At 65.4% G+C, this 27,002-nt stretch overlaps 3 protein-coding genes across 7 annotated transcripts in view; 1 reads left to right on the top strand and 2 right to left on the bottom strand.

Moving 5' to 3' along the window:
- Window positions 1-28: 28 nt before the first annotated feature.
- Window positions 29-3,112, top strand: ERCC6L (ERCC excision repair 6 like, spindle assembly checkpoint helicase). The gene has a single exon (XM_009968218.3). It carries the CDS (start codon window positions 29-31, stop codon window positions 3,110-3,112), a length of 3,084 nt encoding a protein of 1,027 aa, XP_009966520.3.
- Window positions 3,113-5,710: 2,598 nt separating this feature from the next.
- Window positions 5,711-6,696, bottom strand: PIN4 (peptidylprolyl cis/trans isomerase, NIMA-interacting 4). Its single transcript, XM_042807501.1, has 4 exons — window positions 6,603-6,696; window positions 6,470-6,534; window positions 6,257-6,376; window positions 5,711-5,886 (listed from the first exon to the last, which is right to left on the bottom strand). Exons 1-4 carry the CDS (start codon window positions 6,640-6,642, stop codon window positions 5,728-5,730), a joined length of 384 nt encoding a protein of 127 aa, XP_042663435.1. The 5' UTR covers window positions 6,643-6,696; the 3' UTR covers window positions 5,711-5,727.
- A 1,059-nt stretch (window positions 6,697-7,755) lies between these two features.
- NHSL2 (NHS like 2) overlaps window positions 7,756-27,002 on the bottom strand; it is a 34,364-nt gene continuing 15,117 nt past the window's right edge. For 2 of the 5 annotated variants that reach the window (XM_042807492.1, XM_042807495.1), the window contains exons 2-8: window positions 15,648-15,800; window positions 14,755-14,891; window positions 14,429-14,633; window positions 13,450-13,581; window positions 9,907-12,108; window positions 9,671-9,803; window positions 7,756-9,440 (exon numbers count right to left, since the gene is read on the bottom strand). In XM_042807492.1, coding sequence (XP_042663426.1) covers window positions 9,128-9,440; window positions 9,671-9,803; window positions 9,907-12,108; window positions 13,450-13,581; window positions 14,429-14,633; window positions 14,755-14,891; window positions 15,648-15,800 — 3,275 coding nt within the window. In that variant the 3' untranslated portion in view covers window positions 7,756-9,127. Of the gene's footprint in view, window positions 9,441-9,670; window positions 9,804-9,906; window positions 12,109-13,449; window positions 13,582-14,428; window positions 14,634-14,754; window positions 14,892-15,647; window positions 15,801-20,077; window positions 20,262-27,002 lie in introns of those variants that run through there. The other 3 variants (XM_042807496.1, XM_042807493.1, XM_042807494.1) reach the window with 3 other exon arrangements.

The raw sequence follows: 27,002 nt of genomic DNA, 5'->3' as shown, positions 1-27,002 counted from the left end.
CACCCCAGTGCAGAACAACCTGCGGGAAATGTGGTCCTTGTTTGACTTTGCATGCCAAGGCACTCTCTTGGGAACGGCCAAAACTTTTAAAATGGAATATGAGAATCCTATTACCAGGGCAAGGGAGAAGGATGCAACTCTAGGTGAGAAAGCCCTGGGGCTAAAGATATCTGAGAATCTAATGACAATTATAAAGCCGTATTTCCTCAGAAGAACCAAGGAAGATATCAAAACCAATCATGCTGATAAACCAGATGCTCCTCTTCCTGAGAATAGTGTTCCTGTCATGCCATCTCTCACTAGGAAAAATGACTTTGTTGTGTGGGTGTACTTGGCACCAGTGCAGGAAGAAATCTACAGGAACTTTCTCTCTCTGGATCATGTGAAAGAAGTGCTGATGACAACCCGATCACCTTTGGCTGAGCTGAATATCCTGAAGAAGCTGTGTGACCACCCCAGGCTTCTGTCTGCAAGAGCATGTATTCAGCTGGGCTTGGAAGAACAGGAGCACTCTGAGCAGGATCTCAGGAGTGAGGCAGGAATGCTTTCAGGTGCTAATAAAATAGATCATCTCTCAGATGAGACCCTGATTCAAGAGTCGGGGAAAATGCTGTTCCTTGTGGGACTTCTAGAAAGGCTGCGAGAGGAGGGACACAGAACCCTGGTATTCTCGCAGTCGAGGAAGATGCTGGATATCATAGAGCACATCTTGTCTTGCAGACAGTTCAAGATCATGCGTATTGACGGAACGATAACCCACCTAACGGAACGGGAGAAGCGCATCAACGCCTTCCAGAGTAACAAGGACTACTCCGTCTTCTTGCTCACCACACAAGTTGGTGGCGTTGGTATAACCTTAACAGCAGCCAGCCGAGTGGTGATCTTCGATCCCAGCTGGAATCCGGCTACAGACGCTCAGGCTGTAGACAGAGCTTATAGGATCGGGCAAAAAGAGAACGTAGTAATTTATAGACTGATTACCTGCGGTACAGTGGAAGAGAAAATATACAGGCGACAAGTATTTAAGGATTCCCTAATAAGACAGACTACCGGCGACAAAAAGAACCCGTTCAGGTATTTCTCCAAACAGGAACTAAGGGAGCTCTTCACGTTAGAAGATACTCGAACATCTGCAACTCAGATCCAGCTGCAGTCTTTGCACGCCACCCAAAGAAAGACTGACCCACAGCTGGACGAACATATCGCTTACTTGCAGTCCCTGGAAATGTTTGGCATTTCTGATCACGACTTGATATATTCGAGGGAAATAGCTCACGAGGAGCAGGTTGAGAGTGAAGAAGCCCACCAGTACATTCAACGGAGGGTACAGAAAGCCCACGAGCTAGTCCAGTTAGAGTCTCAGCTTAGAGACCAGAGGATGGAGGGCATCAGAAATGTGTGTGAAGAGATGCGGCAAAGACCACCAGAACTGGCTTCCAAGCCAAAGAAGTTGTCTCCAGCAGGGTTGAACAACATAAATCACTCTGTTTCGCCACCAGTAGCTGATAAACACGAAAATGACAAAGTTATTGATCTTACAGAGGACAAGGATGTCCAGATTCTTAATATCAGCTCTAAAATGACAAGTCTGACTATTGACAGCTCGGATGAAGAGAAACTGGCACAGGAGGTGTCCAGTATGGATACAGAGCTGCTTAATACCAGCAAGACAGTGAAACAATCCAAGATACAAGAATCTGAGCAAAATCTTGAATCAAGCATCATACCATCATCACCTGGACTTCATCCACTTGATAAAGACAGTCAGAGTCTCAAACAGGAACAGAGTTCCCATGTAAATTCAGATAGCTTGACAGAGGCAGAGAATGGCCTGCCCAGGCAAAGTCAGCATTCCTCTAACGAGTCTGGTATGGCTGACGATCCCAAAAGGTTGAGAGATGCAGAAATGTCAGATCAGGTACTCGACCCACATGCTGCCTTGGGGACAGATGACGTTCCTGAGCTAGCTTTGGCTGCCGCAGTGCCAAGCTTGTCAAATGGTACGCCAAAAATCCATGCTGAGCTCCAGAAGTCACGTGTGTTGGAAGCCAGCTTGGAGGGTATGTCTGTGCCATCTCTCCAGGATCAAGTTGACTTCAATCTGGTCTTGGAAGAGTCTGAGGATGGATGGCAAGATGCCTCAAATAGGGAAAGATCACTGGAACACCCAGAAAAGGAGGGCTTCCGACTAAAAGGAGAAAGCTTTTGTAAATCTCCAACAAAAAATTCTCCAACAAAAACTTGGCTAAGTGAGAGCAGTAACTGTGGAAAACCCTGTCACGCAGCTGAAGAAGAGCCAGATAACTCCCTGCAAGGGAGCGAAACATCAGAGGAAAGCATCAGAGCCTTTGCTTTAGGTAGAAAGAAATGCTTAAAAAGAATCGTTTCAGATAGCGAGGATGAAGACCGTTCCATTATGATCTTGGAGGAAAATCAGTCTGAAGAAAGGCCCTCTCCCTTGAACAGCTCTCTGCATCAACTTCTGGAAGGAATTAGTGCATCTACTCCTAAATGTGACAGAGGTATAGCAAAAGCCATCTTTTCTCCCCGACTAACTAACAGCGGTAGCAGGTCTACCGCTTCCAGGCGATCTCTCATCAACAAGGTGGTAGATGAGGTTGAGGATTTTGCAGAAATGGGAACCACTGATGAGGAAGACGACGATGACAGCGATGAGGAGCAAGACGGCTTTGTGGAAGAAGCGGCTGAAGAGTGTAGTGGGGAATCTGCCGAGACTGAAGAAGAACCTGCTGGAGAAACGCTTGACACAGCTGAAGAATCCTTCCATCTAGACGGTATGCCCTCTGAGCAGTCTGAAGCGGATGAGACAGGGTCACCGCAGGAGGAATCCACCGGTGACGCTGAGCTTCAGTCGGGCGAGCAGATAGACTACTTCACCCAGGAAAGCGTCTCCAAAAAAGAGGTTGGTCAGAGTTCCCCTCCTGCCGTAGGTGATTACAACACCTTGGTAGACAGTGGGAAGAAACTTAAGGATGATGGAAAACTACAGGAGGCATTGAACTGTTTCCTGCAAGCGCTTGACATAAAAAGTGGAGATCCTGAAGTTATGCTTATGACTTTAAACTTGTACAGAGAGCTAGCCCAGAAATGAAATATGTATACTTCTATTAAGTACAGTCTTACATTTTTGTCATTAAATGTTTTTGTTTAACTACATTACCGGCTCTTTTAAACTAGCTTAAGACGGATGGCTGCAATATGCATTTCTTTCAGGGTGGCTGAACAAATTCAGCGTCTCCTCCTGCGTGAGGAAACAGCCTTGACAGTCACCTGGTGGGTGCTGGGGAAGGGACTGCACTGTGGACTCAGTTCACAAAAATGAAAACAGTTCATGATCCTGTCTGATTATTTAATAAAAATGTTGTCTTTGTCTAAACCCCTCTCCAAGCTTGCAGCCCTGTCTTCATATTTCTGCCCTATGAATTCTGTCACTGCCTCTCTCCTGAGAGGATGCTGAGGGTGTGGTTCCATGGGAGCTTCATGCAGTCCCAACTCGAGCTGCTGTTATTATTGGGAATAAGCCAATTTGTCTGCCTGAACGTCACCTGCCCTTTGGGTGAGCCAGATGTGGGTGCAGAGGAGAGAACGGAGCTACTGCAACCTGGTTTTAAGTTGGTCTGAGAACGTATTTGTTTGCTGTGGAGGAGGGGAAAAAAAAAAAGGTGGTTGCTGCTATAAATCCTCCGAGCGATGGAGGCCAGCACACCATCTGCCTGGTGCCAGGTCCGACACAAGGGGGGCCCTGCAGAAACCCTTCTGCTCGAGTCCCTGCCGGGCTGTGGCGGTGTGGAAAAGGGGGGGGGGTGGGTGAGGGGTGCAAAAGGACGGGAAGAGCAGTTAGACCTGGAGTGCTGCAAAGCGCTGCGCACCTCAAACCTTCCGCTGTTGCTGGAGGAGTCGAGGGCTTTGTTTGGCCCCTTCACCCCTTCCGTCTTTATGTTCCTCTGAGTAGTACAGTCACAGCCTGCTCTTGCACAAAGGTTTTAAAGCTTTGAGCTGCTTTTCCTCTGGTAAGGGAGCCCTCCAACTCTCTTCCCACGTACAGTTTAGCTGTGGTAGATGGAATATTTCTCTCCGGTACTGTAGGCAGGTGGAACCTATGAAGGGAGTTTGTAGTTCATGAACCATGCAGGCCTAAAATCAAAGACCCTTGTTCTGGCTTTTAGCAGTGCTCTGCTTACCTGACTTGCCCCTCTGCCACCACACTGAGATAAACTTGGCCAGGTTATGCTCATCACTGTGACCATCTTCTGTAGGGTCTGGTGACAATATGGCAGTGAATTTTGACATTTCCTCTGCCATGTGCATGCTTAGTGCCTAGCAAGTTTGCCTTCTGTACTACAGCATGATAGCAAGGGACACTTTCACACCTTGCTGAGTTTTGTGGTTTTTGGAGGAACCTGGTCTGCTGAATTTGAATCCTTTCTACTGGGAGACATGACAAACACAAACAATAATCCTGTTGGTACAGGAGATGTGCCAATGAGCTTTTGCTAATAGGCAGAACAAAGCTCTGGTAGCCTGGAAACAAGTAGTTTATTAATAGAGCATCCCTTAAATGAGGCCACATCTGCTCTCCTCCTGTAGAAAGGCCTGTCTGCCTTTCATAACAAAATAGTAACGAACTAGAGCTTGGCAATCATTCGTTGGCCTCTCTGAGCTTTCCATTCTCTTAACTAAACAAACACCCCAAAAGGAGCGGGGGGAGAAAGACCTGCCCTGGTTCTGGTCTCACCGCTTCCTTGTGTGTGATTTTTGGGAAAGGCTTTTTGTTCCCTTTGCTGTTTTTTCATCTCAGCCCTCTGGCACGGCGCGCTGCTCGCAGGCAAACAAAGCCGGTGTCTGTCACTGGACGTGTGCTCGGTTTGCGTGCCGCCTTTCAGCAGGAGGGGTGTCATGGCCCTGGGGTGTTTATTGCTAAGATCGGGGAGGCAGGAGACACCACGCGCCCTCTCGTTCGCACCAGTCGTGCCACCCTGTGGGTACCAGCAGGACGAGGCGCAGCCTCAGACAAGTGCTGCATCCCTGGCAGCAGGGGAATGCAGGAAGCAGCGAGCAAGCATTTAGCGGCTTTTCTCTCTTTCAAGCCCCAGTTACAGCATTTCTTCCCTCAGCTTCAGGCATAGGGTAAGTTTGTATTCTGGAGGACCCCTTCCAGCCAGGGTGCCTCCAGCCCCGGCCTGACCCCCACCTCTGCCAGCTAACCAGCAGAACAAGCTGCCTGCCCAGCGCAGTGGCCGCTAACTCCAGCTGTAGCGTTACCCACCCCCTACCAAGGGGACTGTCCCCCCAGTCCAAGTCTGGGCTCTGGAACAGAAAGTGGCATTGGAGCTGTCTGCATCCTCACCAGCGAGGCTGGGGAACCCCTCTCTCTGGATCATTTACATTTGCAGATAAAAGCCTGAGCACCTTATCCAAGTGGACAGGTTGTTATCGCTGCAACAGGAAAAGCAAGAGGCCGGCCTGCCAGGCAAAGCAGATCTCAACAACTGTGAAAAGCTCTTATTTGGCCTTTTTCGGGGAACACTTTACCTCTCTAGGCAGGACCCTGTTCTCTGCCAGCTGTAATCTGTGTCCTGCCACAACAGCAGGGACGGCCAGCTGCCTCCAAGCATGCTGCTGGTCGTGACCGGCTTGCTCCAAGGTCAAGGTATCAGGGAAGCTCTCAGGATTCAAGCAGTCAACAAGGTCACGGTCATTCACATTTTATTTTCTGCCTTCCACCATGATAATGTGGTACCCGAACTTTGTTTTGACAGGAGGGTCTGTATACACCGGCTTGTCCATGCTGCTCACGGGCAAGGCGAACGCTGCTTCCTGGAAGGGTCCCACCATGGAGCCTCTGGTCATCCAGCCCAAGTCTCCCTGGAAGGAGGGACGACCGGGGTTAAGCTTTGAGAATCTCCCTGCAACAGCGGCTTTATCAGCAGCGTGGGTGGGTGATGCAGCCGTGGGACAAGAAGCCTGTCCTGGCAGCATCTCTCCTGTCAGCACGGGGAAGAGCTCCTCGCATGGGGCTCAGCAAGCTACGGCCGGGCCGGGGCTCGTGGGCCTCCGCTCTGCTGCGGCGAAATATTTACAACTTCAGGGGCAGCTGCCTGTGCCTTTGCCAAGTGGTTGGGGCTGGCCCCGACCCGCGTTTTGCCCACCCCAGGGGGAGCTCTGGGCGCGGAGCTCTGGCAGCGGGCTGTCTGAAGGCAGCCCCCAGCAGCAGCCCCCTCCCCTCAGCGCCTACCCCTTGCCTGGCCTTGTCCTCGCTGTACTGCGAGGCGACCTCGCTGAAGCGCACGCCGGATTTCAGCTTCTCCATCGCCTCCATGGCTCTGCCGTGCTTTTCGCACAGGATGTGCCGAACCTGGGAGCGAAGCGGGGCCGTGGCGGGCGGGCCGGGGGGAGACCCCCCCCCACACACACACACCCCCGGCCCCCCCCGCCTCCCGGGGCTCACCTTCACGGCGCTGCCGCCTCCCTTCGCGCCCTGCGCTTTGCCCTCGCCGCTGTCGCCGCCACCGCCTGTGAACGCAGCTCCCTCAGACCGGCCCGGCCCCTCGCCCCCCCGCCCCGGCCCCGGCCCCGCTCACCCTTCCCCGCCTTGCCGCCGCTCTTCCCTTTGGGCGCCATCTTGCCGCCTTCAAGCCGCGCCGAGGACCCCCGGGCTGCCCGCGGCGCGCCGGGCTCGGCGTTGCCCCTTTTCCCCCCGGCGCCCGCCACGGCCGCCCCCGCGGCCGCAGGACCCAGCGCCGGGCCCGGTCCCGGCTATGGCGGGGGGTGGGGACGATATTGCGGCCTGGTCCCGGGAGCCCCCCCCCCCCCCGCCCCGGGTCCCCCCCGCGCCGCGCTCAGCCCCCGCGGTTCTTCCCCGACACCCAGGGCTGCCCCCCGCGCCCACCCAGCACCCCCGGGGCGGGCCCTGACACCCAGGGCTGCCCCCGGCACCCACCCTGCCAGCCCCCAGGACCCCCCCCCACCCCAACCCCCAGACCGTCCCTATGCTGAGCTCTGTCCCCCACCCGCTCGGGCTGCCCCCCCCATCCCCACCTGCCCCCCCCCCCCCCCCCCCGAGACCCCAAACCCACCCCGCGCTCTCCCTCCCCCCCCCCCCCCCCCCCCCCGCAGCGCCCCGGCGCCCTCGGGTACCCGCGGGTGGGTGCCAGGGGTGTCGGGGGGTGCCCGTGTCCCCCCCCCCCCCCCCGCAAGAACCAGCACGCAGAGGCAGCGCTCAGCGGGGAGCAGTTTACCAAGCCGGCGAGGTTAAACAGTACAACGTTCGGAAGGGACGCACCGCGGCCGGGACCCGGGGCGGGGGGGGGGGGGGGGGGTCGTCGCCGCCGGCCGGGGTCCCCCCCCCCCCCGGGGGACAGCGAGCGGCTTCTCCCACGGCCCAAGCGGCCGCCGATGCGCCCTCAGCCCCGAGCTGGCGCTGGGAAGGGTCCGCTCCTCCACGGAGGGATGCGGGGGGGTCTCCATCCCACGGCCTGGCCCCCCCCCGACCTCCCTAACGCGGCAGCGGGCGACCGCGCTGGCTGCCCGCGGTGCTGGGTTTTGGGGGGGGGGGGGGGGTCCCCCCAGCCCCCTTGGCCGGCTGCTGTCCCCCCCCCCGCCGCCGCTTTCCTGAGCAGTCATGTGCAAAATGTACCCGGCCCCACAGCACCCCAGTCCCGCCGCACCAGCACCCCGGGGGCTGCGGGAGGGCTGGCTGCCGTGGGATGGAGATGAAGCGTGGAAATTTGTTAGAGCTGTTTTTTTATGTTTTTTTTTTTCCCTTTTTTTTTTTTTTTTTTTTTTTTTTTCCTGAGTTTCTCAGCCTGGATCTTACTTACAGGCTTAAATCTGCAACCCCGGGGGAGAGGGAAGGGAGCAATGTGCAAGTAACGGGAGGGAAGGGGGAACCGCGAGGAGAGTGGAGCATCTTTTTGGGGGGTTCAATCCAGCGCGGGTGCGTGGACAGGGAGGTTTTTGCGGGGGGCTGCGACCCCAGCCCAGCCCTGGCCCCTTGGTGGGGCAGCTGGTGCCGCCGTGGGACCTGGCCGCATCGCTCTCCCCCACACACAGGAGGGCTGGGGCACGCCGCGGCTGCCAGAAATGCAACCAAGATTCGTAAAGCCGAAATTTTCCTAAACACCCCGTTTCTCTGCCAGCTGCCCTTTCTCTCTCGTGCTACGGGCGCGCAGCCTGAGCCGGGGGCTGGCATTTTCTCTCTGTCCTGCCTTTCTCCAGAGCTCTGCCCCGGCCCCGCTGCCCCTCACCGTGGCCTCTGTCACCAACAGCCCGGTTCCCACGGGGCCGCCTGCCCCCCGCGTCCCCCAAAGTCAATAGCCCGGCGCAGGACGCGGTGGGGAGCGGGGAGGCTGGCGAGGCTCCCCGGGGCTGGCGGCGGAGGCGGCCCCAGGGTTTGCTTTTGGACCGAGAGCTGAGGAGCTCTGAAATGCAGCATTTTGGGGGCTTTCGAGGGGCTGGGTTTTGGCTTGAGGCCGTCGCGCTGGCTGCGGGCGCCGGGGTGCCCATTCCCCGTGCAACAGGCAGGACGCTCGGGACGACGAGGGGGGAACTGCTTGTGGCTCTTCCAAAGCAACCTCAATTCCAGCCGGCCCCCTCACGTCTTCCCAAAGTCCGTCTCTGTGTATCCAGCCGGACTCAGGCCCGGGATCTTTGCCTGGGAAACTCAAGGTACAATGTCAAACGAAAGAGAATAAAACATCATCACCACGGTGCATTAGAAAAGCCATTTAAAGTACCACATGCCGAAGTGACCGAACAGTTTCAAGCTAGCTTCGCTGCGGGCGCTGAGCGACGCCGGGGGCTTGCAGTCCCGCTCCGCTTCCCGAGCGGGCGCCTTCGGTCCCGGGAGCCGGCTCAGCCGGGGACGGTCCCAGCCACTGTGCCACCTCTTCCCTCCGGGAAAGGGCCCAGCTCCGCCAGAGACACGGGGGGCTCGGGCTCCAAACGCTGCCTCTCCGCCGGCGGCTCCCCGAGGAGGAAACAAAAGCAGAAGAAAACCCCCGGCGGGACACACGGACTCACCCGGGCAGGCAGGACACCCCTTCCACAGCACCGCTCCCTCTGCAGCCATCTCCAGCCCTTCATGGCCAGAAGGGACCACGCGAGCTCAGGGCTGGCTTTTGGGGCTGTTTGCACCGTCGAGCTCAGGGGCAAACTCCATCACGACCCTCCGAGCCAGCGGGTTTGTGGTCTTGAGCAGTTCGGCAGCAGACGGCCGGGTACCGGGGCTGGTTTTGCTGCTCTTCTTCTGGAGCAGGGCTTTAAAGTCTTCGTTCCTGCTGGAGGACTTCCCGGTGCTGCCCGCCGCTGCCGGGGTCTCGCCAGTCGGGGACCCCGAGGTCTTTACAGGCGAGTGGGAGTTGGGCCGGCTGCCGAAGGCGTCACCAGGCTCTTTCCGCCCCAAAACCTTCCTCTTCGACCTGGGCGCCAAGGAGACACGCGGTGAGAGCGGCCCCCGGGCCGAGGGAGCAGTGGACCCCCCCCCAACTTTTTGTCCCCAGTTGTGAGCATCAGTGCTGGGGGTGGGAAATTGAAGATGTCGAGGTGGGGACACACACACACACACACACTGCGCCCGGCCCTGTGACCGTGGCAGGACGCAGCGGGGGCGGGAGGCTGCGCCCACCCCCGTGCCACCCCCCGGCCCTACCTGTGGATCACCGTGAAGAGATCCTCCGTCGTGCGGGCCGTCACGAACACGTCGTCGTCCTCCTCCGCGATGGAGTCGGCCGTCTTGTCGCTGGCGAAGCTCTTCTCCTCCGCGCCGGCCTCCGCCGAGCTGCCTGTGGGTGGTGGTGGGGGGGGAGGCAGCCGTGAACCACCCTGCGTGGCCACGGGGGGGCACCCCCCTGTCCCCGGGGCGAAACCAGGCAGGGAGACCCTCACCTTGCTCCGAGGGGGGGTCGCCGGCTTGTGCTGTGCCCAGGGCCTCCGGGGACGGCAGGTCCTCGGCGTCGGGGCTGCAGCAGGAGGGGTCGGCGTCCAGCGTGATGATGGGGCTGGGGGTGGGCGGCGGGTCCCCCGCGCCGGCTCCCAGCTGCGCCGGGGTCGGGGCGAGCGGCAGGTAGAGCACGCTGGGTTTTTTGGGCACCGGCGGCGGCACCTTGGCCTTCCTCCGCTCCCCCTCGCCGGCGACGCTCCGCTCCGGCCGCGGCTCGTCCTCCAGGCTGCTCTGCGAGAGCCGCCGCGGTCCCGCCGGGCTCAGGGGCGAGGGGGGCTCCCCCGGACCCCTCCTCAGCTCCCCTTTCCGCAGCACCACGAAGCCGTCCTGTGGCAGCCTCTTCTCCTTGGGGGTGGCGGCCGGCGGAGACGTGGGGGACAGGGGTCCCTCCTCCCGCAGAGGCGGGGGCTTGGGCAGGATGCTCGGGGGCCGCTTGGCCAAAGGCGGCTTCTCCGCCACGGGGGGCTTCACCTTCCTCTCCGGCCCGGGGCAGGGACCACGCGCCGGCTCCTCGGCGTGCTCCGCGCCCTCGGCGTTGTCCTCCGGTTCCGAGCGGCTGACGGAGCGCAGGCGGACGGAGCGCAGGTCGGACTGCGTGACCACCGGCATGATGGGCGTGATGGGGCTGGTCTTCGGGGCCAGCTTGGTGCCGAAGGTGGAGTCGGAGTGGTGCCGGCTGACCTTCGTCTTCCCCTTCAGGGAGATTTTCAGCCCCGAGAGGTCAAGGTGGGCGGGCGGCGTGAGCGGCAGGTCGAAGGACAGCCTGGACTTGGGGCTCCTCTCCATGGGGGACGTGGGGGGCAGCGAGGACTTCCTCTCGGGGACCAGCGGCCTCACCCGCACCTGGTGCGGGGAGTGCCCGAGGACGGCGGAGGTGGGGACGGTGGGGGTCGGGGTCTCCGACTGGCTGGAGTACCCGCTGGATGGGGACATCAGCCCGGTGGGCCTGCCCGGGGAGGAGGTCTTGAGGTCTGCCTCGGCGGAGAGCTGGGAGGGCGTCGTGGCCCTGGAGATGGAGGGGGACACGAGGGACTCGGAGCTGCCCCGTGCCTTGGCGCACTCGATGGCCGTGGTCCCCGTGGCCGTGCTCGAGCTGGAGAGGGACCGGTAGGGATCGCCAGCCTTCCAGTCCGCGAGGTGCCACTGGTGCGGGGCGGCCGTGCCGTCGGGCTCCCTCCCCGCGCTGCCCTGCGGGTCGGCGTGCACCAGCCGGTGTCCGGGGGGCTCCGGCGGGATGCACAGGCTCTTGGGTCGCTGATCCTTGGGCAGCGCCGAGCCGGGCCCCGCCGCCGCATCCTGCCCCTCTTTAATCAGCGAGACGCTGCGCGTGGGCGGCGAGGGCTTCTTCTTCGCCTTCTTGAGCGAGATGCTCTTGGAGCGCCGTCGCCGCTGGCCCTCCGGCTCCAGCCCCAGGGAGACGTTGTCGGTGCTGGTGCTGCCCTCGGAGCTGGCGCTGGGGTAGCCCAGGGCGTAGTTGGCGCTGCCCCGCCGGGTCTCGGCGTAGGCGATGTCCACGGAGCAGAGGGAGCCCGAGTCGGTGGGCACCGACAGCGACCGCTCGCGGAACCGGCACCCTGCCCGCTCCACCTCCAGCCGCGCCGGCTCGGCCACCGGCTCCGGCTCCTCTTGGCTTCCCGGCAAGAAGTTCACCTTGGCTTCCCGGCCCTCGCACCTCTGGCCACCCCCGGAGGTGGGGGAGGACTCGGGCACCACGCCGGAGAAGGAGCCGGGCCCGTTGCTGCCCGCTCGCTCCTCCATGGCGATGAAGAAGGAGGCGGCGGGCGAGCCTGGGCTGGGCGATGGGAGGGAGCTGCCCGGTGAGGCGCAGGGGGGCCCCTTGCCCTGGCTGGCGGCGGGGCTGGGGGGGCTCCCGTAGCTCAGGGTGCTCCAGGGCGGGGGGCCGGGGGTGCCCTGCGGCCCGTTGCAGGTGCCGGCGCAGGGGGTGGCCGCGCTGTCCGCGGCAGCGGGCGGCTGGCAGCAGCGGGCCCCCAGGTCGCTGAAGGTCTTCCTCAGCGGGGCAGAGAGGGGCTGGCGGGGGCCGATCTCCTGGGGCGCCTTCCCCCCGCTCGCGGCCTCGGGCACGAAGCTGCAGGAGAGGGACTCGGCGGCGGGCACGTGCGCGCCGAGCGTGGGGCCGTTGGCGCTGCCTGCGAGGAGAGACACAGCCCCCGTCAGCGACGTCCCGCTTCGCGCTCCGGCGGCCGCTCGGTGGCACAGTCCTGCCCCGCGTGCCGTGGGGCCGGGGCTGGTGCGTGGGGGTGTGTGTGTGTGTGTGTGTGACCCCCGCCCCACGCCGCAGCCGATCTCTGGGGCTGCATCTCTGCCCAGGCACGAAACGTGCCCGAGGGGCCGGGTCGACAGCCTCTTACCAGGTGCTCTCCTTCCCTGTGTTGGCGTGGCCATAACCCGACTGGGGACAGCCCCTCGCCTGTGTCAACCCTCCAGCCTGGGACCTGTTGGCTGGGATGTGCCACGGACAACGTAGCAGCCGTGGCAGGAGTCTCTATCCACGGGGACATCGGCCCCACGGCGACCGAAGTGCTGCCCCAGTGCTGCCCCGTGGTGGGGACATAGATGGGGACTGGGGAGAGCAGAGCACGGCGTTGCCGCCCCGGTCGGGGAGGGACGCGATGGCTCACGGTGTCACCTCATCTCGGGACAGCCTGGATGGGGAAGGACCCGGGGACCCCGCTCGGAGCACACCCAGGATGCTCAAGGCTCCGGCGGGTTGGGGTCTGGGGGTCTCCTCCCAGGGAGCTGTCACAACCTTTCGTCCTGGTTCAACCGCTGTGATGGGGATAAACCTTCCTCCTCCCCAGTGACAATTCCCCCTGGGGAGCTGGTGCCATGGCTCCTCCTCCTCCTCCCACCTCTGCCTGCCTCCGAGAAGATGCTGGCTCTGGTTTCTCCACACCAGCCGTAGGGGACGGCATGACAAGGCCCCCCGAAGCCGGGGTGGCTGCTGTGCCCGTGGTGCCCACCCCCAGTTTGTGGCCGTGCCAGGAGGCTGCAGGGACCCTCAGCCAGGCGAGTGCCCTCGGCACACCAGGACAGACCGGCTCGCCAGCCCCCCGCGGAGCCCCAGGCAGGATGCGTGCCCCGCAGCCCCGGCGCCCCGCGCGAGGTCTGCCCACAGCCGGGGAGGGGTGGGCATGGGGCAGGAGCTGCCGGGGCTGAGGCCGGGTGACAGAAGGAGAAATTTCGGCGGCCTTCCTGCCCCGTAAGCGTGCGGCACCCCGACTTGGGGTGGAGGGGCTGTCCCCGACGCCACGCCAGCCCGGCAGCACCAGCGTCGCGGGAGGGAGCCCAGCCAGCGCCGTGGCCTTTACCTCCCCGAGGCCGGGGCGCCCTCGGGGAGCCCGTCTGTGCCCGGGCTGGCTACCAGCCCCCGGGGTGGCTGTGCCCACTGTCAGGGCAGCTCTGGCGGGTGCCAGCCCTGCCCAGGCGCTGCCGGGGCACGAAAGTGGCTGCGCGGTTCTTGCCGTCACCTTGGTCTCGCAGGGACAGGTTAGGGAATCCGATAACGGTCCGTCTACGCCGCAGGGTGGACTTGGGGTTCATCGCGGTCTCTGTGTTAAACAGGGAGTGACGAGCACTCGCGTGCCGAGCAAAGTGCTGCCCTGTAGCCAAAACAAACAGGCTGTACGCGGCGGGGGGGGGGTGCTGCCGGGGTAGGGGCTCGGCCCCCCCCCTCCATCACCGAGTGTCCCCCGGGCGTCCCCCGGCCCGGGATGGTGCCTGCAGGCGGGAGCGTGGGATGGCAGGAGGGGGGGGTGAGCTGCGGGGGGAGATGGAGGCACGGCGGGCAGACGGAGATGCTGCGGATGGCGGTGGGATGCGGGGGAAGCTGCGGGGACCGGCCCGGGTCTGGTCGGCACTGGTGAGACCCGAGGGCGCACTGCTGGGCTTCGTCGTGAACGGGGCCAGCGGTGCTGAGCCACGCTGGGGACACGGACGTGAGAACAGCAGGGTGGGGAGAGGGGCGAGCACGGCCCCGGCACGTCTCTCCATCGCAGAGGGAAAGGGAAACCTTGCTCAGCCACTGTCCCCAGGCTCCGGGGGCAGAACGTGGCACTTGGGTCTGCAAGGACCGGGCAGGATTGCGCTGCCGGGGGCTGCAGCCCCGAGAGGATGGACGGACGGACAAGACGGACAGACAGGTGAGACAAGGTGGCCACAGGGAGCACGGCGAGAGCCAAGGTGACAACAGAACCGGCTGGCTGGGCGGCACAGCCGACACACGAGACCGGATGGCGGCGCGGGCGACGGGGCAGACGCACAGGGTGGCGGATGGCAGGCGAGATGGCTGGGAATGACAGATGCCAGCGTGGCCCTCCTGTCCCCTGCTCTGCCCCCAGTGCCCACCTGGCCCGTGGGGACACGGGCTCACAGCCCCAGCCCTCCCCACCCCGGCCCTGCACCCCCCGTCCTCCCCCCCAGCACCACGCCGCGGAGGTGCCGCCCTACCCGAGACGTTGATGGGGACGATGTTGGTTTGGATGGAGCAGGATTGGTGCCACTGCTTCTCCTCCACGGTGGGCAGGGGGAAGGCTCTGGTCCAGCCCGGCTGCTTGTCCGGGCTGGTGGGGAGGCTCAGGGAGGTGTCGGGCGGCCGAGCACCGAGCGGGGTTGTGCTGGTGGTCTCCTCTTCGGTTCCTCGCTGGCTCGGGGGCTGCGGGGGGAAAGGCAGGTGACCCACCACGGGGACAAGGGAGGGACACAAAGAGCACCCCCTCCCCAGCCCGACCCTTCTCCTCCGGGCGACGCTGGGGCTGTGCCGCCCCGGCACTCACCATAAGCACGAACTCGAGGCGCTTGGCGGGCGGGGGTCGGGGCGACGGCTCGGGGGGGGTGTCGGGGGGCAGGTGACCGGCAGCACGGAAGGTCTGCCCGGTGACCCTGCTCTCGGCGTACTGCTCCTCATACTCCTCTGCAAGAGAAACGGCGCCTGGGACCCCGCTCCAGCCGCCGGCTGGGGGGGAAAGCTTTGCTCCTCGGGGCAGGAGGAACACGCAGGCGTGTGTGGCTGTCCCCAGGCTGGCTGTCCCCAGGCGGGCTCGCCATCCCTGCTCAACACAGGCAGCTCAGGAGGTGGGGAAGGGGGACCCCAAGGAGGAATGGCAGGGCTGGGGGGGAGCTGAGGCCCCAGCAGCCCACCCCGCTCCTCCCCAGGGGGCTGACTGGGGCCTGCCAGGAGGGAACTCTGTGTCTCCCCATCCTGCAATTGTTGAGCTAATTAATGCCGGTCGTTATGGCCTGGCGGAAACCAGGTCTGCTCAGGCTGACTTAATGAGATTACAAGCCGGGGGGGGTGGGGGGAAGGCCGGGCTGCTGATCTAATCGATGCCTGCAGAGCATCCGAGCAGAGGCCGCGCCACGGCTTGGTTAAGAAATTGGAAGGGAACAAAATGAACGGCCACGCGGATCGGGGGGCCGGGTCCCCGAGACCCTCGTGGGCAGAACCGCGCTGCGGTGGGGCGACCGCTCTCGGCCCCAGCTGCTTTTCCCCTCTGCAGCCGGGACTCGGGGGCGGAGGTTGGAGCGGGGGCTGCTGGAGGCTGGGACCCTTCCCCAGGGGGGGACCCAAATTCTGCAGGGCCGAGGTGCGGCTCGGAGAGGACCTCGCCGTTTGCGCGGGGCAGCGCCCGTCCCCGCTGCCCTCACCCAGCCCGCCTTGCCCCGCTACCTTGCAGCAAGCTCTGGAGGTTGAGCTGAGCCTCCTGGTGCAGTTGCTCCATGCCCGGCGGCCGCCCCGACGCCAGGAAGACGTTCACCGGCTGCTGCCATGCCAGCTTGGCGTGGGCGGCTTTCTTGCTCTCGAGGTCCAGGTTAGAGGTGGCTGCGGGCGGGAGGGAGAAGGGTGAGAGGGCGGCGGGCGGGTGGCCGGCGCCCCCCCGGCTCACCCCGTCCCAGGGCTCTCCAGGAACGCGGGTACCGGGATGTGGTGTGTCCCACTCCGGCAAAGCCACCCAGGCAGGATGCTGCCGGGCGGGACCGGACCCCATCGCCGCTGCTGCTCCGGGGGCTGGACGCGGCCCCCGGGGGGCTGCCGGGACAAGCCGGGAAGGGAGCAGGGTGGAATTGGGGAAGGAAGCGAGCCCTGCTGCCCTGGGTGGGTGCTCGGCTGGGCGCAGGAAACGCTGCACACGCCGGTGAAGAAACCTCCTGGCCGCAGAAGAGCAGAAGTTGCAACCGAAAAGGAGGGAGCGAAGGGGACGCGGAGCCTTCCATCACCTTGGTTTCGGTCTGCTGGGCGAGGTTAACGCGCCCTGCCCTGGCAGTGGACACCCCACAAAGGTCTCCTGGGAAGGAAACCTCCGCGGCGATGGGCCAGGCGCCTGCCCAGACCCTCTGAGACACCCATACGGGTGGAAAAGTCCCCGGGGAGAAGGATTTGGGCTCGCCGGGGAGCTGGCTGTGCTGGGAGCTGAGCAGCGCTCTGGCAAGGGCAGCCCCGGCATCTCCACCCCGGAGCAGCGCCGGCCCCGAGCGGATGTGGGTTTCCTACCCCAGGCAGTTTTGGGGTGCACTGCTGCCAGCTGAGCGCATCCGAGCCCCGACCCGGGCAGTGAAGGCAGAGAGCGGGTTTGTGAGCTGTAAACAGGGGGCTCCTGGACAACCAGGGTCTCAGCCCTGGGGATTTGGGGCTAATCCCCCTCCAGCTGCTCTTGGTGCGGGCAGAGCGACAGCCGCTGTCGGCACTGGGCGCTGCGCGAGGTCCTGTGCCCCGTGTCACCCCCCAGGGACCAGGGACTGACGTCCCGTCACCCTCCCGGTAGCCGGGACGTTCCCACTCAGCACCCAGCATCACTTCATGTGCCCGGCCCAGGGGCTGTGCATCCCGAGTCGGACCCGCATCTTGGGGGGAAGCCCGGGGGGCTGGGGGCTTTCTGAGGGTGCTGGGGTGCAGGCAGGCTCTGCCTGCGTGCCCGGCCCCATCCCGTCAGCCGAGGCGCTCCCATGACCAGCGTGACAAACACTTCCCCTCTGCCACCCGCAGCGCACGGGGCCACGGGGTGCCCGTCCCCAGCGAACCCGCCACCGCCCCAGCTGCCAAAACGCACCCGCGCCCGGCCGCAGCACCCGGCCTTGTGCCAGACCCCGGCACTGCACCCCGAGCTCCTGCCCCTGGGGGTGCCATCCTGCCCCCGGGTGCCATCCTGCGCACGGGGGTGCCATCCTGCCCCTGGGGGTGCCATCCTGCCCCTGTGCGCCATCCTGCCCCTGTGCGCCATCCTGCCCCCGTGCGCTATCCTGCCCCCGGGTGCCATCCTGCCCCTGGGCGCCATCCTGTGCATGGGGGTGCGATCCTGCCCCTGGGGGTGCCATCCTGCCCCTGGGCGCCATCCTGCCCCTGGGGGTGCCATCCTGCCCCTGGGGGTGCCATCCTGCCCCTGGGTGCCATCCTGCCCCTGGGCGCCATCCTGTGCATGGGGGTGCGATCCTGCCCCTGGGGGTGCCATCCTGCCCTGGATGCCATCCTGCCCTGGATGCCATCCTGCCCCCGTGCGCCATCCTGCCCCTGGGTGCCATCCTGCCCGCAGGTACCATCCTGCCCCCGGGTGCCATCCTGCCCCTGGGTGCCATCCTGCCCGCAGGTACCATCCTGCCCACCCTTCCCCCCAGCTCCAGCTGATCGAGCAGCAGAGCCTGCACAACGCCCAGCACCCAAAAGCAAGGTGCCACGTCCCTAGCCTAGTTACTTTTATAATTTGTGTTACCATAACGACGTGCCTTAACACCAGGCTTTTTTTTTTTTTTTTTTTCCCCCCCCCCCCTCCTTTAAATAATTTGACTCGTTTCCATATCAACCAAGAGGTGTCGGGGCGCGTGTGTGTGTGCAGACCGCACCGTGCTGGGCCCAGCTGCAGAGCCCCGTGCTGGAGTGCTGGGCCGTGCAGCTGCGGCTGAAGGTTTCCCTCCTCCGGGTGGTCGCAGCCCCTTTTCTCACACTGGGATGCTGCTTTTCCTCCTCTCGCCTCCCAGTTTGGCGCTGGCCAGCTGGGGATGCCCAGGGGGGCTGGGCAGAAGGAGCCCCGAGCCCTGGCCGCTGGCTCACCCCGTGTCCCCAGTTGTCCCCTGAGGATGGGAGTGGGGCTGGGCAGCGGGCAGGGTGGGGCGTCTCCCCAAAAACCTGACCTACATGTCCGCAGGGAGCCGAGGGGTACGGGGGAGCCTCTGGAGACCCCAGCCCCCCCAGCCTGGTCTCTCCGGCATGGCGGAGGATCCGCTGCTGCCCCCTCTATTTCTGAGCGCACCCCAAGGCGGGGGGGGCCCGCACCCCAGCTCGCCGCACCCCCCTGCCCAGCTAACACAGACCCAGCCTTCAGCCTTGGCAGGTACCGGCACTCCTCGCCTTCTGCCCACACATCCCCCAGCAGCCACCCCCCCTTCCCCCCCCCGCCCCGCAGCACCTACGCAGTGTCCCCCCAGGTCTCGTGGACACCCCCAAAACACATCCCCCACCTCCGCCTCCCCCCCAAGCCCCCAGGATGGGAACTCACCTCCGCAGCCTCGGCCCCGCTGCCGGGGCACCCCCGGCACCCACCCCGCGGGCTCCAACCCCCCCCGGGGCAAACCGCAGCGGGCGAAACCGGGGCCGCCCTGGGGCGAAGCGGAAGCGCTCCCGGGCACCCGGCGGGGGGGGCTCAGCACCCTGTCCTGCCAGGCACCCGGTGGGGGGGGCTCAGCACCCTGCCCTGCCAGGCACATGGTGGGGGGGCCCAGCACCCTGCCCTGCCAGGCACCCGGCGGGGGGGGCTCAGCACCCTGTCCTGCCAGGCACCCGGTGGGGGGGGCTCAGCACCCTGCCCTGCCAGGCACATGGTGGGGGGGCCCAGCACCCTGCCCTGCCAGGCACCCAGCGGGGGGGGCCCAGCACCCTGCCCTGCCAGGCACACGGTGGGGGGGGGCCCAGCACCCTGCCCTGCCAGGCACACGGTGGGGGGGGGGCCCAGCACCCTGCCCTGCCAGGCACCCAGTGGGGGGGGGGGGCCCAGCACCCTGCCCTGCCCACGGGCGCGCAGGCAGGGAAGGGAAGGCGGCACGGCCGGCAGTGGCTGGGCAAACCAGGAAAAGGCAGAGCGGGGCGATTCGGGGCGGGGGGGGGGGGTCCCTTCCCCTAAAGGGTTTTCCACCGCTCGTTCGGGACCGCAAGCGAGCTGGCGCTGTGCTGAGCCGCCGCGGGCAGCGGTGCCGGCAGCACCGAGGCGCTGGATTCATCTTCCCAGCAGAAGCAGGAGCGGAGGAGGAGACGGGGTTGGGGAAGGGGGGGGGGATGAGCCAAGCACCCCCCGCCAGCCCAGGCACCCCAACCCCCTGACGTTTCGGGGTTTGTCCCTCGGGAGTGGGCGCTGGGAGGGTTTTTGGGGCAGGGCCCTGGCAGCTGCTCGCGGCCCAGCACCGCGCCACCCTTGGCAGTGACCCTCCTGCCGAGTTATCGGTGGGAGGCTCAAAATACAAAATGCCCCTGAGGGGGCCCCCACCCCACAGCAAATACCAGCGGGAGGCCAAGGCTGTGCTGGGAGAGCAGAGCCGCAGGGCCGGCTCCATCCTCGCACCCCCAGCACTCAGCCGGGCCAGCCTTGGTGCTGGGGGGAAACTGAGGCACGGCTGGGCCCAGCTCCCTGCTGGGTCAGCCCCCACTCCCGGCCCCGCGGTTTGCAGAGGGGAGCAGGCAGCAGCCCCAGCTCTGCCCGCAGACGGGCGCAGAGGTTAACGCCGGGGCTGCCCCCGGCCCGGCCCCTCATCTCCCCAGTTCTCGGCAGCGACCCCGGCTCCTCGCCGTGGGGCTGGGAGCAGGGCCAGCGCCGGCGGGCAGGGCCATGGGACGGTCCCCGCCGCCGCCGCAGCGGGCACTGCCACCGCTCTGACAGCTCGCAGAGTCCCGCCGAGCGCGAGCGAGCGCTCAGGCTCGGGATGCCGCGGCCGCTGTGGGTGTAGGGGGACCGGGGCTGAACCCAGGGGAGTTTGCTCCGAGGGGAGCTGAGCTTTGCTCTCTCCGGGGAGGGGGGGAAGAGCGTCCCGGCCAGACCCCCAGCCGCAGAGCACGGGATGCGTGCCCTCCGTGAGCACCTCCCCGAGTCACCCCCGCCCCACGCCGCCATCCCTATTTACCCACTGCCCAGGCATCCCGAATCCACAGCGAGATATTCGACAGAGCCATTGGGAGTTGTTTCAGTTCAGGCCGAAGCTCCCGTGAGGTGCCGCCTCTCGCCCGAGCTCACCGCCAAACTTTTCCCTCTCGAGCTCGCTCCAAGCTCGCGGGAAGCGCCGGCAATGCGGACGGTGCCGCTCGGCCCCTCGCTGCTGATGCAGAGGTACCACAGGAGTGATGTAACGGCAGCAGCAGGCGATGCACCATTAGCAGAGCAGCCATGGCAACGGGTATCGGCACAGCGGCAAGCCAGCCGCCGCCGCCGGTCCTCGCACACCGGAGGACGAGGACGGCGAACGCGGAGGCTGAGGCGGAGCCCGGGAGCAGCCCCAGCGGTGCCGGCGGGAGCCGGAACGCCGCGGTGCCGGTGGCATATGCCGCCGGCTTCGAGCGAGCGCCCCGGCCCGCCGCCGGCACTGCGACCGCTCGCTCCTGGCGGCTTGGTGACGTTCCCGGTGGTACGGAGCCAAAGCGCACGCTGCTCGGCGACGGGCGGAGAGGAAGAGAAAAGAGCAAACGGCGGGAGCTGGCAGCGGCCGCGGAACGAGCCTCCTGTCCCCAGCTCAGCCCCCGCCGAGCTCGGGCTCCCCGGTCCAGCCGCCCCGCCGGGATGCGGAGCGGCGGCCGGCAGCTCCGGGGTCGGATGCCGCCCGTCTCCGAACGACATCCCGAAGTGACACCCCACTGGGCACCCCCGCGCCCAACGCCTCGAGGGAGCATTGCTCGCCGGGCAGACCTGCCCGCCTTGCCGACGTACGGGGCCCTGTCCAAATCCGGTCGCCGTCCCTCCCTCACACGCCCTGCGGGCGCACCTCCAAGCCCCCAGCGCGGCAGGGCCACCCTTGCAGACGTTTGACCTGCTGGTGGCTGGAGCTGGAGGGGCTGGAAGCTTTTTAGGGGGGTGCCCGTGCCAGGACCCCGACGCTGCCCTGCACAGCACGTCTGTGTGCTCCCGCGCAGGTGCCCAGCAGGACCGCGGGGCACTGACGAATAACAGCACCCTGCTACACCAAATCTGCCAGAGGCTCTCAGCTCTTCTCGCTCTCCCTGTTTAGCACACGATCAGCTGATTTTTGTACTGAGAGGAGATAACAGCTCTGCAGAAGTTGCTGGCAGGGGTGGGGGGTTTGGCAGCCGTGAGGGTCACACAGCTCGTGGGGAGAAGGCTGAATTATGAGTGGGGTTTCTATTAAAATCACCAGCAGCAAAACAGTCAATAACGTCACTGTCCCTCAGTAGGGCTCAGAGTTAACAGCGTGCTAGGGCACTCTGCCTGCCTGCCCCTGTGGTGGGATCCGGCGAAACAGATAAAAGCCCTTTTTCTCCAGCCAGATCCCAAGCGATCCAACACCTTCGCCTCATGCCTTGTGTAGGGCAGGAGCAGAGGGGACGCGTATGCTCCCCACGGAGGGGGTCAGCCGTGACCCCACACGGACAGGCCGGGGGAGGCTCCGGCAGTGGGAGCAAGGTGACAGGGGAAGAGCTGACGCCGGCCGACGTCCCCGCGAGCCGTGGGGCTTGGCGACCGCCCCGGGTCCGTTCGGCTCCGGCACCGCGAGCCGGGACCCTGTCAGGGAGTTTCGGCAGGCAGGGGCGGTGCGTCGTGCTGCGGGGGGGACTCGGAGCCCCGGCACGCCGTCCGCCCGTGCTGCGGGGGGGACTCGGAGCCCCGGCACGCCGTCCGCCCGTGCTGCGGGGCCGGGAACCGGTGAGCTCGTGTCGCTGCCTGCCAAGGGGCCGGGGGCCACCGCTCCTGGGGGTGGAGTGGCAGCGGTACTGGGGGTACTGGTGGGGGCTGCTCTGGGCGCTCTCATCACCCTGCCTTTGCCATCCCGGAGCCCGGCCGGACCCCGGTCCCTGCGGCAAACCATCGGGCGCTGGCGGCAGGATCAGGCCCCTCGGAGCCCTCCTCCCAGCACCGCCGTGGCTCCCTGGCAGCCCGGCTTCCTCCTCGTATCGCCACCTTCGCTCTCACGTGCCTCCCAGCCAAAAAAAACAGGGGCAAGCCTTTCCCGAGAGCCTCAGGAAACCCGGCACAGCAGCCTGCCAGCCCTTGGCACCCTGGCACTGCACCGCCGCGGCCAAGGGCACCCCCAGCCCCAGGGTGGCCCAGGCCAGCTTTCCCCCGGGGATGTCCCCAGCCCGGCCGGGACTGCTCGGCGGCCCATGGGTGCCCGGGGCTCTCGCAGACGCATGGGCTGCCTGTGCCGGCCAGGCTGCAGCCCCTCGCTGGGCAGGGGTGCTTCCAGGAAAGCGCCGTTTCCCCCCGTGCCCGGCTGGTTTTACACTCCGCGGGGCCGGGACAATGTGAGGAAGTCATCTGAGAGGGGAACGCGGCCAGGCCCCGGGACAAAGGGGCCCCGAGACGTGAAACTGGCCGCAGCAGGAACGATGGCAGTGAGAGCGGCGTGGGCTGACCCTCAGCCCCACCGTCCCCACTCCTGCCGACCCCAGCAAGCTGCCAGGAGGGTACAGCACCACGGGGCTGGGCAGGATCCGTCCCAGCGGGGCTCAGCCACAGCCTGAGGAGCGGTCGGTGGGACGCACGGGCAGGGGGTCTCTGTGCTCCTCCTGCTTTGTCAGAGCAAGGACACCCCGACGGGCTGGGGAATGGCGGCGAGGATTTTAAAGGGAAGGGGACACACCACGGTCGAGGCCGGGCTGGGAAAGGCGGGACGGGACCCGCACCGGCGGGCAGCACCGGCGCTGTGGCTATTGCTCGGCTACCAGAGACGAGAGCCCCTGCCCCACAGCTCACCCCGGCCCGGGGTCCTGCCCCGTGGAGCCAGCGGCACCTGAGAGCTCCACCATCCTCGCTGCCCCGCTGCCTGCCCCGCTGCCTGCCCCGCTGCCTGCCTTACCTCCCCGGTGCCAGGGTGCCAGGAGCCATTCCGCCTTGGCCATGGCTGCGGGTGCAGGTGGGAGGCTGCTCGCTCTTGCCGCCCGCCCGGGAGCCCTCTCTTCGAAAACAGGCCAGAGAAGTGAACTTCCTCCGCCTTCCCCACCCGGGGCCAGCTCCAGCCCAGGGGGAGAGGAAGCGACCAGGAACTGGCTGTTTGAGTCAGCGGCACAGCCCATTGTCCCGGCCCCGGCCCCTCTTCCTTCCCTGCCACCAGCCCCGGCGAGGGATGGCGGAGGTGCCGTGGGTTTGCACAGCCCATCCTCTGCCCACCCGCCCACCCACCCACCCACCCACCCACCCGACCGGGCGGGGTGGAGGGGCTCATCCCGCTCTCTGTCCGTCCCTGTTGCAGCGCCCGGAGAGGGGACCAGGGTCCTGGGGGCCACGGGAAGGGCAGGCTGGGCTCCCCCGGCTTGAGCAGAGCCATGGAGCCAAAACATCCCCTGACTGTGGCTGGAGCAGCAACCGGCACCATCGGAAAGCCGGGGGCGACTTGGGGGGGGCAGCAGCACAGGCCAGCCCGGCCCCCCAGCACTGTCCCAGCCGCAGCGGCCGTCGGCATCCTCACCTGGAAACCAGCGCCCCGGAGCCTGCCGCTGCCTCCCGGCTGGCTTGAGCCGCCTTTGCCCCCAGCCTCCCAACACTTACTAGCTAAAAAAAAGTGAGGGGGGCCTTTCTGAATTCACCTGACCCTGCCCTGGCAGCTGCAAGAGCCCCTGGAGCTTCCTCGTGCTTTGGCTCCTTCCAAAAGCCTCGGGCAAAGGCTCCTCGGGGACCACTCTCCCAGCACCCCGGGGTTTGTAAAGCTGAGCCTGCTTTTCCCGGAGGATGGAGGCCCCTGGGAGCCAGGACAGCAGCAGAGACGGGAACGCAGCCCCGAGCCCTGGCTGACTTGGGGAAGGGGCTTTGGGGCTGCCGGGGCAGCACGGGGAGGATGTGCCCTGCCAGGGGCTGGTACCGTCCCCGCCCCGTGCCAGGCACCCAGCGACACCCACAGACCCATACGGTGGGATGGGAAAAGGATGGCAGATACCAGCAGAGCTCATTTTCCCCCTGGCAACCCAGGCAGCCCTTGCACGTGGCTCCAACAGACGGCGGGGGGACGACAAGGAGACCCGGCCCCAATGGCTGGTGCTTCTTCTGGGACCCCATCCCAGTTTGAGTGCCAGCCGAGGCCGGGCGCGACAACTGGAGAGCTGCCTCCCAGCCCCACCAGACGACCGGGCTCCAAGACCTGCCAACTCATCACATCAGTTCCAGCAGCCTACGAACACGCTGCCTCCTCCGACCAGCCGCCGCAAACACCACCACGCTCGCAAGTACGCAGCCCGCGTCGGAGGAGCACCCAAGACGCGCATCGGCCAGGCGGGCAGGGCTAAGGCTCGCAGACCCGTGCAGCCTCTCCCAGCCCGTCGGGACAGGAGGGCGGCTGGATTTTAATGGTTCAGGGATGTCAGCGTAAAGACCCCTCCGTGCGCTGCCCCGTGCACGGGGCAGAGGGACGATCCTGCCCGCGGTGAGCCGAGGTACCTCCTGGTACCTCGGGCCCCTGCCCTGCTCTCCCAGCCGGCACGCATCCCACCCCCCAGACACCCAGACCCACCGCAGGGCTGCTTCTTATCAACTGCCAGCTCCCTCCCCTCGGCAGATAAGCTCCAGCCCGGACCCGACACGGCCTCTCCGCAAGGAAGCCCGCGTGTAGCTGCTCAGGAATGCCCCAGCCACCGAGGTCCCAGCAGCCCCAAGCCCAAACGACCTGGGAGCGGCCAAGCGTTCCCCCCAGCTTCGTGCCCAAGATGAGTTTTGAGCTGCCCGGTGCCAACCCCTTTTCCTCCCCGCTCCCGGCAGCCAGGCACAGCTCTGCCGTCTCCCCGGGGAGGCCAGGCACCGGGAGGAAGATCTGCCGGAGATCTCCAGGCTGGCCGGGAGACCAGAGCTGCGCCTGAGGACTGAGATGAACCAGCTTCGGCCTCACAACCCCCCCCTCGGGCCCTTCCCTGCGATTTGCAGCTCCCAAGAATCCCTTTGATGATGCAGAAGCGCGATTAGCTCCCGTCTCCCTCCGAGCAGCACTGGACAGTCACAGGGGTGGGAGAGGCAGGCAGGGAGCCGGCCAGCACCCCGTGCCCCACCTCTGAGTCCAGCCAGTGCCCACCGCCCGTGCCCCCCGGACAGGAGCCAAGGGCGACGTGCTGGGTACCCACCGGCACAGCATCCTTCACCCCTCAGGACCCCCCCGACCAGCCGTCCCTCCTGACCCCCCGTGCAACCCCGAGCTCTTTTGCTCCGTTTCAGTTCTTCGCAACAATCGCTACAACGGCGGCTGCAAAATTAGACAGAGACAGGCTGTACTTCCACCCCCTCTGCCCGCTAATTATTAAGCTGTGACAGTCACTTGGGCTGTGACAATCACTCCCCATTTTCTTGCAGCTTCTAGGCAATTTTCCTGAGGTTTCTCACGGGGTTGGCAGCTCCGCACTGCCGCATCCCGGCTCTCGAGCCGGTGGGCAGGTAAAGGGCAGTGGGTGCGGGACCCGAGGCCAGCAGAGCCCGGGGCGCGTGGGGAAGCAGCCCTGGGCCGGGAGCCGTGGCAGACCCCCCCAGCCTCGTGGCATTTCCAGGAGCTGGGCTGGCTCGGGGAGGAGAGGAAAGCCGGCGTCCCGCGGGTCTGGAAAGGGCTGCTGAACTGCCTGGGCCAGCCCGGTGGGGATGAAGGAGTGACCGGACAGGTCCTGCTCGTCCGACCCAGCTTTTTCGGAGGGTGCGTGCCCTCGGCTGCCCGCGCCTGGCTCAGTGAGCCCTCCCAAATCCCCTCCCTGCAGACTTGTGGGGCTTTCCGCCTTCCTTAGATAATTTGTGGCATGAGGGCCCTCAGAGACACCCAGTACCGTAGCGATCGGTGGGAGAAGGGAGCTGGGGGTGTGGGGGGGGCTACGCAGGCAGGGGCTCCCTGCCTGGGCAGGATCCAGCTCCAGGGGCAGCAAGTGCAAGGGCTCCCTGCACCCTGGGACTGGCTCCCCACTGCCAGGAGCTGGCCCCCAGTGCTGGGGGCTGGAGACCCACTGCTCAGAGCTGGCTCCCCACTGCTCAGACCTGGCTCCCCAGTGCTCGGGGCTGGCCCCCAGTGCTCGGGGCTGGCTCCCAGTGCTCAGAGCTGGCTCCCCAGTGCTGGGGGATGGAGACCCACTGGTCAGACCTGGCTCCACACTGCTCAGAGCTGGCCCCCCAGTGCTCAGAGCTGGCTCCCCAGTGCTCGGGGCTGGAGACCCACTGCTCAGAGCTGGCCCCCACTGCTCAGAGCTGGCCCCCCCAGTGCTTGGAGCTTGGCCCCCCAGTGCTCGGAGCTGGCCCCTGGTGCTCAGAGCTGGCCCACCAGTACCCAGAGCTGGCTCCCCAGTGCTCAGAGCTGGCTCCTCAGTGCTGGGGGCTGCCTCTCCACTGCTCAGAGCTGGCCCCCCAGTGCTCGGGGCTGCCTCCCCAGTGCTTGGGGCTGGCTCCCCACTGCTCAGAGCTGCCTCCCCACTGCTCAGAGCTGGCCCCCCTGTGCTCGGGGCTGGCTCCCCACTGCTCAGAGCTGGCTCCCCAGTGCTGGGGGCTGGCCCCCCAGTGCTCAGAGCTGGCTCCCCACTGCTCAGAGCTGGCTCCCCAGTGCTGGGGGCTGGAGACCCACTGCTCAGACCTGGCTCCCCACTGCTCAGACCTGGCTCCCCACTGCTCAGAGCTGGCTCCCCACTGCTCAGAGCTGGCCCCCCAGTGCTCAGACCTGGTTCCCCTGTGCTCGGGGCTGGCTCCCCACTGCTCAGAGCTGGCCCCCCACTGCTCAGAGCTGGCTCCCCACTGCTCAGACCTGGCTCCCCAGTGCTCGGGGCTGGCTCCCCGCCGCCCGGGCTGTGGGTCAGCACCTGTTCCACGCGCCGCAGGACCGCGGGGGGCCCCCCTGCTACCCCCATCCCTGGCCGCCCCTGGCAGCGAGGCCAAGCCTC

This window comes from Tyto alba, unplaced genomic scaffold, assembly GCF_018691265.1.
Source record: "Tyto alba isolate M040663 unplaced genomic scaffold, T.alba_DEE_v4.0 Super-Scaffold_5, whole genome shotgun sequence".
NCBI classification, from domain to species: domain Eukaryota; kingdom Metazoa; phylum Chordata; class Aves; order Strigiformes; family Tytonidae; genus Tyto; species Tyto alba.
This window is presented reverse-complemented; position numbering and strand designations above follow the sequence as displayed.

Coding starts and splice junctions, on each gene's coding strand:
- ERCC6L (XM_009968218.3), top strand. CDS start 29: ATGTGGTCCTTGTTTGACTTTGCATGCCAAGGCACTCTCTTGGGAACG.
- PIN4 (XM_042807501.1), bottom strand. CDS start 6,642: ATGGCGCCCAAAGGGAAGAGCGGCGGCAAGGCGGGGAAGG. Junction 6,535..6,602: donor CGGCGGCAAGGCGGGGAAGG/GTGAGCGGGGCC, acceptor CTGCGTTCACAG/GCGGTGGCGGCGACAGCGGC. Junction 5,887..6,256: donor AGGACAAGGCCAGGCAAGGG/GTAGGCGCTGAG, acceptor CCCTCCTTCCAG/GGAGACTTGGGCTGGATGAC.